This window comes from Euleptes europaea, chromosome 11 (genome assembly GCF_029931775.1).
Source record: "Euleptes europaea isolate rEulEur1 chromosome 11, rEulEur1.hap1, whole genome shotgun sequence".
NCBI lineage: Eukaryota > Metazoa > Chordata > Lepidosauria > Squamata > Sphaerodactylidae > Euleptes > Euleptes europaea.
In genome coordinates, this window is record NC_079322.1 from 59511136 (window position 1) to 59528151 (window position 17016).

The 17016-nt window shown below is 43.0% G+C and overlaps 1 protein-coding gene across 1 annotated transcript in view; it reads left to right on the forward strand.

Moving 5' to 3' along the window:
- The first annotated feature begins 1682 nt into the window (after positions 1–1682).
- The window catches only part of APBB1IP (amyloid beta precursor protein binding family B member 1 interacting protein), a 39514-nt gene continuing 24180 nt past the window's right edge, over positions 1683–17016 (forward strand). Inside the window, exons 1-6 of the mRNA XM_056857758.1 lie at positions 1683–1754; positions 4283–4370; positions 4762–5045; positions 6968–7045; positions 9585–9744; positions 10239–10360. Of these exons, the coding sequence (XP_056713736.1) occupies positions 1683–1754; positions 4283–4370; positions 4762–5045; positions 6968–7045; positions 9585–9744; positions 10239–10360 (804 nt within the window). The remainder of the gene's footprint in view (positions 1755–4282; positions 4371–4761; positions 5046–6967; positions 7046–9584; positions 9745–10238; positions 10361–17016) is intronic.

Here is a 17016-nt window from a genome sequence, read left to right on the forward strand (position 1 = left end):
GTTTGTTTTCCCACTCCCCCACATGAAGCCTGCTGAGTGACCTTGGGCTAGTAACAGTTTTCTCAAAAAACTCTCAGCCCCACCTACCTCACAAGGTCCCTGTTGTGGGTAGTGGAATAGAAGATGAGTGTAAGCTGCTCTAAGACTCCTTAAAGGTAGAGAAAAAGGTAGAGTTGGGTATTAAAACCAACTCTCCTCCTCCTCCAATTTTTAATCCATCAGAGAACCCATCCTCTTACCCCCAACTGCTAAGTTTACACAGGAGTCTTTGGTGAGGCTCCTTGCCCTTTGAAAGTCCAAGTAATGTTAATAAGAACCCCAGTGTGCAGAGGACCCATGCAAGTAACTCCCTTTTCTTGTAAGGGGCACTGGAGTTTTAGCCCTATTCAAAAGAAAAAGAGGCAATTTCAGCCCATTGAATGCGCTTCCTGCATACGGGCCCCACATCTGCCTCCAACAGCACTGGCCATTATTATAAAAGCCGTTTTCCTCAAAGGACTGTGACGCTCTGTAATATTATATTAAAGTGGGCCTTAAAGTAGTACTTTAAAGTGAGTAATAGATATTTAAAAGTTTGCAAGTATGCCACTTATTCATAGTTCTCCCCCCCCCCCTTCGCCATAGCACCAGGGAATATTCTACTAAATGACTCTATTGTTGAATTTTAAGCATGGTTTGATTGTACTTCAAGTGACTCACAGTGCGATCCTGCGTACAGTTCCGCCTGTCTAAGCCCATTGACTTCAGTGGGCTTATAATGGTGTAGCTCTGCTTAGAATTGCACTGTCAATGTTGATTGTGATCAGAATTGGGATGCTGTTGAAATTGGGCTAATGGCCAGTCCATCTATTGTCAATCGATTATGATTTTCCTAGTAAACTGGTTCTTCTGACTCCATCTCTTTCCCTCCACTGCCAGCCCATTCTTACTCAGGTAATTTCTGTTAAATGTGACTGTGTTCTTTGTTTCCCTTTGTTTCCTTGAGGAGTGCAATAGTCAATAGCTATGATTTAATTCTCTTGAATCTTTTTGTGAAAAGCATTGGTAGGTGTTCTCCAGCTGTTGATTGTTCATGTCCTCCAATAAATCCCATTTCTTTGAAACCCGATAGACAGGAGGTCCACACCTCACTAGCTTATTACATTATAATAATTCAACATGTAAGTTTTCCTTTTCTACTGTTGTAATTGTTCACCCCTTGGATTTTCCTTTGGAAACAGAACAATCCAGGAGGTAAATGGTTGTGTGTGTGTGTGTGTTAAGTGCCGTCAAGTCGCTTCCGACTCATGGCGACCCTATAAATGAAAGTCCTCCAAAATGTCCTATCTTTGACAGCCTTGTAGCAGTACAGTATCCCACAATGTGTAGATCCACTGTATATCACACAAGAGCAAAGGGGAAGATGTGAAATACAATGGAGCTTATTTTCCCTGGAAAGGTATACTCTGACCAGAGTCTGAGACTTTTCTTTAGAGGGATCAACACAGGTGATCATAGATCCATACTGGAGACCACTCTGAAGACTCATCCCTAAGCACTTAAAAAACCAAATGTTTTGGGCTTGTTTTTTTCAGTACCAAGAGGGGAGAAAAGTACAGGTAGTTAGAAGAATCATATTGGAGGACACCTTTTCCCCTATTGTAAACAGATTTGTAATATTCATGTCTGTTTTTTTTTTCCAGATGGAGCAAGCATGCGAAGACATAGACCAACTGTTCAGCAATTTATTGGGAGAAATGGATCTGCTGACACAGGTGCGGTTTGCTTTCTTTTCTGCTTGCAAGAACAGGTGAAGGGGTAGCAAGGGGAGACGTTTCTTGCTTCCTGCCTCCCCTTCAGATTTTCATGGTTGTACTTCTCGAAATACCAAGAAGATTCAGGGACAGATTCACTGACCTGGGCTATTTCCTGCTGGAGGAGGGAACACTGAGAACTTGTGGTGGTTTAGTTGTTTGTGCTTTCTGTACCAATATACGGGTAAAGCCCAGGTAGAAAGAAGCAAAGAGGTATTCCTACAAGCCAAGCAGATCTGCTACCTCCCATCAGCTCCCAGATCCGGCACCCTCAAGGTACTTCAGCCAGCTCACAGCATGGCCTCTTTCTCTGTGTCTGCCATATTCAAACTGATCTTTTCTTCAGACACACACTGGCCTCCTCTCTTGGGGGGGGGGAGGGTTGCCTCCTCCGAGCCATGACAAGCCCACAGACCAACCTATTTCCCAACAATTAAATCCCAATGAGGAGACATCTAAAATTGTAAGAAGCATCACCATTTCTTTTGCCATAGGCTCTGGTTCCCCGGGGGTGCCACTTTAGGCCCAGCACATAGGATTGACCCATGGTAACTCCATCCTCACAACAATATGAAACACAACGCAGAAATTAATTTCAATAGGTTCTCCTGTATTGTCCACAAAGGTAACTTCAGATAGCAACAGATGCCCAAAGCAGGAGTCACACAGCCGGTGCCAGCCTAGGATATTTTTGCACCCCAACCTAATCATGTCTCTTGGTTGGGGCATGTCTGTCCACACTTTAAAAGAGGAAGAGTGAAGAAGAGCATAACAATCCCCACATGCTTTCTGTGAAGGTTGGATATCATACTATTTGGCATTGCCTTTTGGCATTAGGGCTGCATAGCATAGCAAGTACAATTGGTGGCTGAGGCATGCTTTGTTCATGCAAAAACACCTTCGATATCCTGCTTCTTTTTAACAAAGGCACCTATACTCCATGAATTCTGAAGACTTGCTGTTTGGACGAGCCTAGCTTTGGACGCAAAATGGTTCACGCAATGCCAGGTTTCTTGTTCCCACAGGCAGCCTTTCTGGCTTATGTCTTCTGCTAGGTCTATATTTAGGGTTGCCAACCTGCAGGTACTAGCTGGAGATCTCCTGCTATTACAACTGATCTCCATCTGATAGAGATCGGTTCCCCTGGAGAAAATGGCCGCTTTGGCCTTTGGACTCTGTGGCATCAAAGTCCCTCCCCAAACCCCGCCCTCCTCAGGCTCCGCCCCAAAAATCTCCAGGTATTTCCCAACTCGGAGCTGACAACCCTATCTATATTCCAGCTGCCACATTGGCAGTGTCACCTGCTGACTTGGGGAAGAGAACAGGGCATGACAACATGACCATACTTTTATGATGTCATGCCAGAAGCGGCTGCTGACTCCAAAATTACTTCCATACTATGAATGATCAAGAGCAGCTTTGCACTTCATGTACTCTTCTCTTGGTCACACACCAGCCTTCCCTCTATTCTTAGGTGATCTGGCTTCATTTATCTCCTTTGGTACCTCTTCCTTATCACTCACTACCCATTTGTTTTGATCTTACAGGAAGCTTGAGAAATTGCAGCTCCACATCATATAATAATGCTTTAGCATTTTTAGCAACTGTATGGTTCTTTTTGGATGTTCAAAGTGCTTCGTATGCACCACATTGTAATCCTTACACGATTCTGTTAAGAAAGTCAGTATTATTAACCCCTGGCTTAGAGTATAGGAGCGGCTGAGAAATGGAGGGGGGGGGGCTTCCCTAAGACCACCTTGAAAAAAACATGATTAAAATTGGAGACTTCATAATTCATAGCAGGGTCCCTTACAGCGCATTCCTGAGCCTCCAGGGTGAAAGCCCTTAGGAGGCCAGGAAGGCGCCGCGCCGGCGTCCAGGCCCCCTGCTCCGGCATCCGGGCAGCCAACGCCGGCATAAGCAGCCCATATGCTGGCAGGAAGGCCCGGACGCCGGTTGCAGGCCGCTGCCACGGCAGCACCAGCCCAGGACACCGATGGAGCCTTCCACCGGCATCCAATGATAATGAGTTATACCAAGCCCTGCTTTAGTGGTTACAGAGATGTCAGGGAAGAGGAAATCTAAGTGCCAAAGTGTGTGTTTGGATCCCTCACCTCAGTGGTGTGTTAAACAAACCATTATATCCATTGCCTTGTTCTCCCGAATACCAGCTTTCATAAGGAACTGTTTTGTATCTCACACACAGTTGTTCCTTTCTTTAAAATCATGGGCAAATTTATGATCATTCATTAATTTGGGGAAGAGAAGAAATTGAGTGGGAAATCTTCACTGCGTTCCTGAAAACAATGCTTTCCTGTTTCAGTTAATTCTGCTTGAGCCAGGCCTCTTACAGCACAATTTTAAAAAATCTGAATTGTATGCACTTAATTTTCCAGCAGGGTTTGTGCAATGAAGTGTGGATTGAACAAACCACAGCTTATTGTGACCTCTGAATGCGGCCTGAAGGGTGTTTTTTCTTTCTTTCCCAGAGTTTGGAAGTTGAAATTGGCCCACCTCCACCTGCCAAAACATCTAATGATGAATTTAATTTTGCGGTTGGTTTTAAGGATTTAAATGGTAAGTGCTAGCAATTTGTATTGCTATAACCAATAAATATTTGGGCCATGTCTTGAAAGAAATTAATCCTCGAGGCTTAAATAAAAACACAGTCCTAAAAGGTTTCCTTGAAACTATGCTTTGTTGTTTAACACTTTACTCAATTGTTATATTTTATTTTTGTTTTGTGCAGATCAAGATGTGATCTGGCAGAAGCACAGTTTTATAATACAATATTCTCTAATGTTCTGCTGAAATGATTTATGGAAAAGGTTGTCTTTGTCACTCATCTCTTTGGCTTAGAAGCCAGCTCTTCCAAGCAGGAAGCCATGCCTAGTAAAGCCATGTTAGTGTGTTGAAGACACTCAGACTCTAGAATAATCTCTCATGAATTTGGAATCTTTCTTAACAGAATCCTTGAATACACTGGAAGATACCGATTTGGATGCTTTAATGGCTGATCTTGTAGCAGACATCAGTGAAGTAGAAAAGAAGACTACTTCCCAAGAACACAAGGATGCTATTCAGTATCAGCAAGCTGCTGGGACTCAGCCTTCAGCAAATTATGCTGCCGCTTATGGTTCTCATGTATATGACACAGTGGAGAATGACTTGCCGCCTCCCCCCGTAGACCTGACCTTTGACCCTCCACTGCCATCGCCACAGCCACCACCCCCTACTATATCACTCACACAGGTGAGAAACCTCAGAAGAAACTAATTTTAATCAAACTTCTGCCTTAGCTCTTGGTATGACTGGTTCTGAGGATATTGGCTCAATAACAGAAGAGATTGGGTTAGATTCAGTGGAAGAGTCCAACAGAAGTCATTGACAGAGGAGATCTTTCCCTGCTGTCCCTGGTGCCCTGCATGCATCCCCACTCTTCTGAGGGGGGGAAATAAGGTAAAATTATCTTTCTCCCTTCTCTGCTGATACACGTCTCAAATGGAAGAGAGGGAGGCAATTTTACTTGAATCTCATTTTGGTGCTGCAGTGCCCTGTCCTACTTTGTATTTTGCTCATCTGCTGATCCTCTGAACAGGGAAGGCAGGGAGAGAGACAGCCCACCAGTTTCTTCTGTGAACTCTTTCACTGGATCCAGCCTCTCTTCTAGAAAAGCCAAATAACGGGCTATGTTGTGGTGGTGTCAGGATTATTTTCTTGTAAGCTTTATTTTTAAAACATTTTGTTCTTTACCTGAATCGCACACTTCACAATGCAGATATAATCCAACCAGCCAGAAACTTCCTTTTGTGCAGGAAGTGTGGCATCGGGTACTTCATGTTGAGAGTGTGTGAGGCGTAATAGCACAGAGTTCTTAAGCTGAGGCCTTCAAAGGCCCCTGGTGCACATTCAAGTAGAAGGGAAGAAGAGTTGGTTTTTATTCCCCAGTTTTCTCTACCTTTAAGGAATCTCAAAGTGGCTTACAATTGCCTTCCCTTCCTCTCCCCAGAGCAGATACCTTGTGAGGTAGGTGGGGCTGAGAGAGTTCAGAGAGAACTGTGACTGGCCCAAGGTCACCCAGCAGGCTTCATGTGGAGGAGTGGGGGAACAAACCCGGTTCTCCAGATTAGAGTCTGCCGCTCTTAGCCACCTCACCATGCTGTTATTGGAAAACATAGAACAAACATTTGCTGGAGGGGGGGAGTTTCTTGCTGAAGGACTAAGCAGCTTTTCCATGGGACTTTTAAAACTCAAATTCCGAAGTAGCTTGCCTCTTCAGCAGTGTAAGAGAACGCCATGAAATTCACCGAGAATGAGTTCCAAAGCAAATGGGGAAGAGGAACAGTTGCATCCACAAGGCGATGATTCTCTGTTGTGAATTTTATGCCAGTGCAAATGTAGAAGCATCCACAGGGATAACGAAGCATCCGTAGAGGGGGTTTCGTATTCACTTTCCTCAGTCTCCCCCTTGCAGCTGACATTCCCTCCCCCATGGTCTCACTGGGGACCTTTTAACTGTTTTTTTTTAAAGTGCTAGTCGCTAAATGGTTCAGCAACGACTAATATTTCTTTGAAAGTCAGCAATATTCCATCTGGTGTCACAGTGTAGAACATGGCAATCACAAGGGGATATAATGGCAGTAAAATGGTGCCTGTGTGGGCAGGAGATAATGCGCACCTTCCCGTCCAGATGGTATACTAACCTGCTTGGACTGGGATCTCTCTGAAATGGTTGTAGCAACACAGGGGGAAACCTGGAAAGTGGGCAACTGGAGGTTGATGTTGTGTGGACGCTCTGAAAACCGCCGTTCCAGTTTGGAAGCCCAGGTGTAGCAAAACAGTTGCATCGATGCAGCCAGACAGAACCTTCCATGCGACAGCCATAAGATGAAAGGAATAACACGGTGCCTTATTAAAAAATTAGCAAAAGATAACAGCAACAAAGTTTCTTGATGCCACTCCAGTGGTTCTTAAATTGCTGTAATGGTGAGTGTGTAGACCTTATTGTAGGAAGGGGAGTTGGGATAGGCTTTTGTACTCCCCCCCCACATTAAGGTGGTGATTCCTCTGTTAGGCACAAAAGGCAGAAATGAAAATATGAATGAAACGCTTAAGAGGGGCTTGTTGCATTTTTAATAAGGGATTTAAAATGTTGCTCTTCTTCTTTATTGCAGGAAGAACAAGAGGCACAAGCAAAAGCAGAGAAGATTAGGCTTGCGTTAGAAAAACTGAAGGAAGCCAAGGTTAAAAAGGTATCACTGTGTGAAATGTTGGGTTCTGATCCTGAAACATTAAATGCAGTCATTTTCTTACAGTTGATATTGGACCTTTTTTGAATTTCAGCCTTTGGTTTTTCATTGCTGTGTCTGAGGAAAAAACTCATAATTCATATTTTTAGGCAGTTATTTCTCCTTCCATTTTTAAAGAAAATTTGCACTGCACATGCCTATGGGGATTAAAAGCCCAAACACCAACATCCACCAAAGTTGTATAGAAATCTCTATATTCTTGATGTACTTTAGAAAGATTAGGCCAAAACTTGTAGTTGTTGAACTCCTATGTTCTGACAGAGTTAAGCAAAGGATCCGGCATGAATAAAATGTATTTGTTCATGTGCAAGGCTACTTTATTTCCCTCAGAACTTTTCTCAGAAAAGTCCTGATGTTCAATTCAACTTAGATGTTTCTTGACTGGGAGTGGACATGTTCATGGAGGAGAGGGGTATTAATGGCTATTAGTTGGAATGGATGCTGGTCATGCTGCATACCTGTTCTCTCTAGTATCAGAGGAGCATGCCTATTATTTTGGGTGCTGTGGAACACAGGCAGGTTGGTGCTGCTGCAGTTGTCTTGTTTGGGGGCTTCCTAGAGGCACCTAGTTGGCCACTGTGTGAACAGACTGCTGGACTTGATGGACCTTGGTCTGATCCAGCAGGGCCTTTCTTATGTTCTTATGTTCTTATGACTCATCGTCTGTTTCTCTCAGCCTATTGCGGTTGTGGACAAATGAACTGAAACTACAGCTTGAGGGGCAGGGGAATAAGAAGGCAGGAGGAGCTAAAGCAAGGGATGTTCTGAGTTCACCCATCCACCCAGTCTTTTAGTTTATTGATAAACTGCATCAGAATGAGCACTGAAAAAGGGGAAGAGCTGTCTTCTGCATTCCTGTCTCTTAAATGTGGGACACAAACTCACTTCCTGTTTCCAAGTGCATTGTTCTTTTCCATCGTGCTACCAGCCAGGTCAAGTTACGAAAATATGGGTTACATCTGTCAGTAAGATTTTTATTCTCCAAATGAAGTCCTCTAACTAACTGATCAAACTTTATTTATAACACCTGATATACCTCACTTTGTTTCTCTGCAAGCTTTATCTTCCATAAAGAGTGACTAGAATCATAGAATCATAGAGTTGGAAGGGACCAGAAGGGTCATCTAGTCCAACCCCCTGCACAAAGCAGGAAATTCACAACTACCTCCCACACACACACCCAGTGACCCTACTCTATGCCCAGAAGATGGCAAAAAAAAAAACCAACCCTCCAGGATCCCTGGCCAATGTGGCCTGGAGGAAAATTACTTCCTGACCACAAAGTGGCGATGGCGATCGGCATTACCCTGGACATGTAAGAAAGGGCCACAAGTGCCAAACATTGACACAACCCTTCCTGCCCTCCCTCCCATGATCTGCCTAAGTTCACAGAATCAGATGGCTCTCTAGCCTCTGCTTAAAAACCTCCAAAGGAGAGCCCACCACCTCCCAACTAAGCCTGTTTCACTAAGGAACTTTCTAACTGTCATATCATTCTTCCTAATGTTTAGCCGAAAACTCTTTTGATTTAATTTCAACACATTGGTTCTGGTCTGACCTTCTGGGGCAACAGAAAACAACTCTGCACCATCCTCTGTATGATAGCCCTTCTAGTACTTGAAGATCCTGAATGCTATTGCCTTAAAATCCCTCAGCCAATTTTTAAAGTTAGTCTTTTGAAAAACATGCAAATAACTTTAAATACAGCACTTTTAAAACTAAATTGTTGTCAAATTTTGAATCGTGGCAAAAGTTTGCATCATTTCTAAGGGTTGGATCCAACTGACTTTTCAGCTGCTATAAAAGGAAGGAGGGGGTTCCCGTTGACCACCAAAAATGGCAGTGCTAGTGGACAAAAGCCATGTGGGACGGAATCTGTAGTAAGAAGGGGAACTGGGCAAGATTGTGTGAAAATCCTTGCTGGATCTAACCCTACAAGAGGATAAGACATCCAGTTGGCAGGAAGAACAAGGAAGGTAGTAGAATCCTTGGAATTTGCTTTTTAAATTACTGCTTTGGCGTATTGGACTAGTAAAACGGCAGATTCATTTGCAGCTATCAGCAGGCAAAGCCAGCAAGCATTAGAATATGCAGATCAAGCTTTGGTTAAAGGAACAGGTACAGAGGCTGGACTTTTTTTTAATGAAATGGCATCCCTGTTTCTGTGTATGTTCAACAATTTATCAGAGCGAGACAGAGAGAGCATGCAGACAGTATCTTTACAGGATGTTTCACCATTTTTTCACCAGTAACCCTAAGCATAAATTAGCTCTTAGTAATAGAAAGAAAGGGATGATAGGGTGTTGATTTGGTAATGCCCCCAGGATATACTATTTTCCCAGTCCAATCATGGCTACATGATGCATTTGAATCAATATCACTCTTCTCCCCTGATCTCTTATCAGCCCAGACAGATTCTTGACCACTCCAACCTTTCAGTCAACGGTGAAATGAATGGACTGATCTATTATTCTCTCCCCAGCTTGTTGTCAAGGTGCACATGAAAGATAACAGCACAAAGTCACTGATGGTGGATGAGCGGCAAACGGCACGCGACGTCTTGGATAATCTCTTTGAGAAAACCCACTGTGACTGTAGGGTGGACTGGTGCCTTTATGAAATATACACAGAGCTACAAATTGGTAAGTTGCCGAGCATCCTAGGGTCTCTGGTTCCAATGTTATGTTTTTATAGCTTTACGTTGGCAACGTAATGATGTTGCATCAGGTGATATTTTGCTGCCTCCCTCTCCTCTCCCTCTCTCTTTGTATTACATCACTTTCAATCTCCTAGTCTTGTTGAACCCACCAGCCTACTAAAGGCTTTGTGTGTGTGTGTGTGCATGCACATGCATGTGCTGCTTGTGTGCATCCCAACATGGGAGAAAAAGAGAAATATATCAAAATGGGAATTCCGTTATAAACTAAAAAATAAATCTGGGAAATAATCTGTTTTGGAGAACCTGCTTTTGACAAGCTTTAAAGTTCTGGCACCTAGAATGATGTTAGACTCTTTCCTTGAAATCCATTTTGGTCAGCAATTGACTCTGTTAATTAGTGCATTTGAAGATTAGAAATGTGCTCCGATGAATGTCTGTGCACGAATAAAACAATATTACCATTTGTGGTTTCTCTAGAAAGATTTTTTGAAGATCATGAAAATGTGATAGAAATCTTATCAGACTGGACCCGGGACACCGAAAATAAGATTCTGTTTTTGGACAAAAGTGAAAAATACGCTGTGTTTAAAAACCCTCAGGTAAAGTAATATGATCTAGCAAAACTTTGTACATTCATGTGGTTCCTGCAACAATCACTGCATTTCATTTGCTTTGTGGGTGACCTTGGGCAAGTCACTCTCCCTCAGTCCCACCTACCTCACAGGGTGTCTGTTGTGGGGAGGGGAAGGGAAGGTGATTGTAAGCTGGTTTGAGTCTCCTGTAAGTGGTAGTGCAAGTCAGCATATAAAAACCAACTCTTCTTCTTCTCCTTCTCCTCCTCCTCCAGCGTGGTGTAGTGGTTAGGAGCGGTGTTGTGGAGCAGTGTACTCTAATCTGGAGAACCGGGTTTGATTCCCCACTCCTCCACATGAGCGGCGGATGCTAATCTGGTGAACCGGCTTGGTTTCCCCACTCCTCCACACGAAGCCAGCTGGGTGACCTTGGGCCAGTCACAGATCTCTTAGAGCTCTCTCAGTCCCATCTACCTCACAGAGTGTCTGTTGTGGGGAGGGGAAGGGAAGGTGATTGTAAGCCAGTTTGATACTTCCTTAAATGGTCGAGAAAGTCGGCATATAAAAACCAACTATTATTATTATTTATTTAGGAGAATTTCATGCCACCTCTCCAGAGTCTATTATCTGTGCTTGTAACCATTTTGGCCCTTCCAGATAGAGTCATGTGCAGCTAATATATAAAACTGTATGTGATGTGCATTCCTTTGGCATCAAACAATGCATCTGTCCTGTTTGGTAGGGCTTGGATGAGCACTGTGATATGGGTAGGCATCCAGAGTCTTCTTGGATGCACACATGCATGCTTATATGCATGGATGTCCTTTGCTGGAACAGGGCATCGCACAACACTCTTTAGAAGCTAAGATTTCAGAGAAAAGAGACCAGCAGTGGTTTTCCTCCTTCCATATGTGGATGATGGTTCCTACTGTGATCTTTGATATAAAAGACAGAATTGCTGCGGTGTTTTATTATTTGTGGCTACCCTCTGAACAAAGAAAATATCAACTGGTGCCCAACCTCTGGTATAAAAATATTGTTGAAGGCTTTCACGGTCAGAGTTCATTGGTTCTTGTGGGTTATCCGGGCTGTGTAACCGTGGTCTTGGTATTTTCTTTCCTGACGTTTTGCCAGCACCTGTGGCAGGCATCTTCAGAGGAGTAACACTGAGGGACAGTGTCTCTCGGTGTCAAGTGTGTAGGAAGAGTAATATATAGTCAGAAAGGGGTTGGGTTGAGCTGAATCATTGTCCTGCAAAAAGTACAATGATTAGCACATTACCTTTGATACTTTTTGCAGGACAATGATTCAGCTCAACCCAACCCCTTTCTGACTATATATTACTCTTCCTACACACTTGACACTGAGAGACACTGTCCTTCATGTTACTCCTCTAAAGATGCCTGCCACAGCTGCTGGCGAAACGTCAGGAAAGAAAATACCAAGACCACGGTTACACAGCTCTGGTATAAAATTATTTCCAACACTCACAATAATATATTCATAAATATATTTGTATGCACATGAATATCCATTCAATAATATGGTTGCAGATATGACGAAACAAGTGAAACCTAGGAGCTTGCTAACTGAAACACGGAGTTAACCTGTTACACGAAGGAGGCAAATTTGCGGCTCGTAATATATGAAGAAGTGTTGCACAAAAGAGAGAAAAAGCAATAGAGTCTCCATTTATTTTGTATTAGAAGGTGTTAATTTGTAAGACTTGTTACAAATGTAAAATATACCTTTTATCTGCAACCGTATTATTGAATGGATATTCGTGTACATACAAATATATTTATGAATATAATATTGTAAGTGTTGGAAATAATTTTATACCAGAGGTTGGGTACCAGTTGATATATTGTTAGTTTTGCACATTTAGTACCTGACTCGCCCCATAATTTTTGTTCAGCTCTGAACAAAGGAGGCAAATGTGAAAGAAGGGTTCTGAAAAAATCATTAAGACAAGAGCACATGTGCAGCTACCAATCCAACCTCTTTGTGTATTTAGCATTCCGTGTATGATTACTTGTGTGGTTTGGCCTTAATCCTGGGTCGTTGATCGCGCTTACTGACCGATTCCACCACACAGCAGCATGTTCCTTGTTTTGTCCAGCAAGATCTTCATGGCAATGCTAAAGTTCTCTATTGTCCCCACATTTGTAACCTCTTAATTGTAAATGCCTATCTAAACACAGTGCTTGAATGGATGAGATGCAGATTTAAATGCTTGCAAAATGGGCACGTTTGAATATAGGGAGATCCTTCTTGTTCACAATCCCCATGCTTACTATCGCAACTCTTGCCAGGTGAGCTAGCTGTTTACTCCTTTCACAACTGTGTTCACCAAGCCTGAGACTGTTACCGCACTAGGTATTCCCAGCGATGTATTAAGAGTTTGGAAATGTTATAAAAAATACTGTTTGCACTTTCTGTGTATTCCTACCGATGTATTAAGAGTTTGAAACTGTTATAAAAAATACTGTTCGCACTTTGTTTGGCCCCTTTAGCTGTGAAGACGTCTTCCAACCATTTTTAGCCCTTTTTAACCGATGTATTTTATAACATTTCCAAATTCTTGATACATCGCTGGGAATATCTAGTGCTGTAACAGCCTGAAATACGCACCTGCCTCCTAGCTAAGAAGGCATTTAACTGGGCTTCCAGCCTGCATAGAAATACCAACTCTTCTTCTACCTGCAAGATTGAATAATAATAATAATACTTAAATAGTGCTTTTGATATGCAAGATGTTGGTGGACCTGCATTGTGGGGCCCCTTTCAGTCACCCTATAAGGCAGTTCACTGTTATTTCCATTTTACAGGTGAGGAGGTGAAATGTAACGTGGCTTATTATGCCACCAAAATGAGCTAGCGGTAGAGGTGGGCTGCGAAGCCAATCCTTCCAGATCCCCAGCTGGCTACTTACCTAGGAGATACGCTAACTGGCTTTTCTAACCTCACTGAAAATAAATTGAGCTTTGAGTTTTATTACTAGATGTAGTTTTTTTTAAGTATATAAAGTAAGCCATTCAGGGACATTTGAAACTTGATCAAACTTGTTCTTTTTTAAAACAAACCTTCTGCAAAACAAAGCTTTTTCCCCTTGCATGCGAGGAGACCTTTCACTCCGTTTGTCCATTGGTTCTCTCCACTTGTCCATTTGTCCAGTTGGCTCTCTTGGGAAAATCTCACTGCCAGATTATGTTCCATGGAACTTTCTGCAGTGATTCAATGAACTGGAAGGTCGCAAGCCCATGACTAAAAGCGAGAGAACCTTTACTAATCCTCAATGTATCTGTAAAACAGAAAAGGAAATTCCCCGTTAATGTGACTGCAAGGACAAGTGGGTTGGTCTTTGGCAGGACAAGAGAGATATCTTGCAACTGGCCCACCCTACAGCAGAATAAGGCTGCAATCCTAAAAACAGTTTCCTGGAAGTAAATGCCATTGAATAAAACAGAACTGACTTCTGAGTTGTCCTGTTTAGGACTGATGTCTAATTGCCTTACGTTACACTCAGGCCATTTATGCAGGGCCAATTTTGATGCTCGCTCAAAGGTCCTTTTTTAAACCTGACCTTTAAAATGACTATTCAGGGTCCCGATGCAAGAGGAGAAAGTCAAACAAATTCCACCCCTCCACTTGCCTGCTCCTTCATTCCTTAGTTTGCATAGCCATTAGCGATTGTCCTCTGCATAGCTAAGCCACAGCTGTGATTCTTCACAGTTCCTTCAGTGAATTCTTCAATGCGGGGCAAAGCAAATACAAAAGGTCGTGTTAAAGGGGCTCTTAAGAAATGCAAAGTAGGTATGCATGGGCTTCACAGTGAAGTCTGGATTGATGGTTTAGCATGTGAAGAAATAAAAAGATATATATGGGACACTTCAGCCTGGAATGTGCTGCTATTTACAAAGCATCAACGGCATAGTGTGGCTCTTTGTGATTTGTAGTATGCAAAACTGGGGCGTGGCATTTCTTTTAGGGCTGGGATATGCATGGGGCTTTACAGATAAAAAGGTAAAGGTCCCCTGTGCAAGCACCAGGTCATTCCTGACCCATGGGGTGACCTCACATCCCGACGTTTACAAGGCAGTCTTTGTTTACGGGGTGGTTTGCCAGTGCCTTCCCCAGTCATCTTCTCTTTACCCCCAGCACGCTGGGTACTCATTTTACCGACCTTGGAAGGATGGAAGGTTGGGTCAACTTTGAGCCGGCTACCTGAAACCAACTTCCATCGGGATCGAACTCAGGTCGTGAGCAGAGCTTGGACTGCAGTACTGCAGCTTACAACTTTGGGGTCTTGGCGGCTTTACAGACAGGCTGCAAAACCCTAGATTACTGGAAGCCATAAGGAAACCAAATAACCCATCCTAGGTTTGTTTGCATGTTATGCCCAGCTACAATCTTGGAGGCCTTATGCTGAGTATAGTGACATGGTCTTATTCTCTCCCTCCCACCCCTTTGCATTTTTTGACAGAAACTTGTTTTCATGGGCCAGAGAATCCAGCCCTCTGCTAGTTAACTAGCTGGATATTATGCAGTGAATAAGGAAACGCCAGGTGCAGTCACTCAACAATGAAAATATAGCTAATTATTTCACAGCTGTCTCATTCATTGCACAACAGCCTTCCAGAGCACTGGTGAATGAAGGATGACCTGGAGGAAATAATTGCATCCAGTCCTACCATTTCCCAGTTGCTCTGGAGGTTAGAATTAATCAAAAAAGGTTAAAGCTAATAATATCTGGGGGGTTTTATATCTTTACCTAGACCTAGCCTTTTGTCTGCTTCCTGCACCTTGTGCAATAAAAGACAACAGCTGAAGAGTATGGGATGTATCTTATGAACAGTGGCTAAGCCACTAACAGCTCTACAGTTAAAACAATTCAGTAAAATAATGCCCATATTGTAGAATGTCTGTTTGAAGAACTGCATCTTTACTTCAAGGAGTGATCGATAAGAATCATAAATGCAAAGGAACAGAGACGAACTGGTACCCTTCTCTGTACGAACTGGTAACCTTCTCTATAAGCACATTATCACTACTTATTGAATAAAATAGTAGGTGTGTGTGTGTGTGTGTAAAGAGCCGTCAAGTCGCAGCGGACTTATGGCGACCCCTTTTTTGGGGGTTTCATGGCAAGAGACTAACAGAGGTGGTAGGTAGAGCAAGTAAAAAAAAAATTTCTTTCTTTTTTTAAAAAAAGCTTAAAACTTATGGCTGTATCACAATTCCAGGTGAATCCACTAATCTATTAAGTAACCTGGATTCCTTTCCTCACGAAGAGAGCAGTTTGTCCTTTGCACAGTAAAAACAATCAAGTTCCCTGGGGCTTTCACATAGTACAATGTGAAGCAATGCCAGACAGCTTTTGCATAAATTAACTGGTCCGTCAGGCACTATTTCTCCCCAGGTGATCATCAGAAAGGAATCATTTTACTTTTAACTGTGACCTTTAGACTCTCGGAAGCAGTTGACCTCAGAGAGGTTTCTTTTTTTTAAGACCAGCAGTCTTCTTCACTGGGGCTGCAACTCTGCAGAGGACGAGACAATGCTAGCTGCATAATGTACATATAGTCATCCTTTGGACTGTGCTATTTATTAAAACGCGGTGAATGCCAAGCTATTTTGAGTTTCATTGATGGAAAAGCATTGCGTAAACAACAAATGAATAACCTCCTGGTAAATGAGATGCAAACACATCTGTCTTGAAAGGAGTCTGAGAAACAAATTCATATGCCACTGACAACCAGAAACGTCCTCCATTTCCTTTTCTGTTTGTCAATACCAAGATGCCGTCTGTAGCACTGAGAGTCTATAGATTCAGGGTGGTCTGTTTTTCCGCTAAATAAATGCCAGATGCTCAAATGTAAATTGCTTGTAGTCAGAGGAAGTTCATTTTTTCCCTCCATTTAGGCTGTCGGCAGCTGTTTTGAGTTGGTGCAGTAGTGACAATGATAGGACAAGATCTGGGCTTGTTCACGCACACACTACTATGCAAATGCAAACAGCTTCTGGTACTTTTTGCAGGAGGTATGTATTTAGGTCTCTTGGCACGTGCTTCCTGCACAAGCCCCAATGAAATGAACAGGGACAGTGTAAGATCATCATCATAATAATAATATCCTTGGAGGCTAGTCCCATTGTCCAACTGTAATGACTTGGAATCCCAAGTAAAAATGGCTAGTGTCAGCCATTTATGTACAGGTATACATTTCCCTTTTTTTGCCCACTGGAAAAGCCCAAGTTTAAGCTCCAGGTGGTTCAGTGGTAGAACATGAACACACGAGCACATGAAGCTGCCTTATACTGAATCAGACTCTTGACCCAACAAAGTCAATATTGTCTACTCAGACTGGCAGCAGCTCTCAAGGATCTCAGGTAGAGGTCTTGCACAGCACCTACTTGCCTAGTCCCTTTAACTGGAGATGCCAGAGATTGAACCTGGGACCCTCTGCATGCCAAGCAGATGCTCTACCACTGAGCCACGGCCCTTCCCTATCTGTTTGGCATGCAAAGGTTCCAAATTCAGTCCCCTGCATATCCAGTTAAAAGGATCAGGTAGTAAGTGATGTGAAAAACCTCAATCCTAGATCCTAGAGACCCTCTGCCAGACAATACAGACCCTGATGGACCAACAGTCTGATTCAGCCAAATGCAGCTTCATGTGTTCA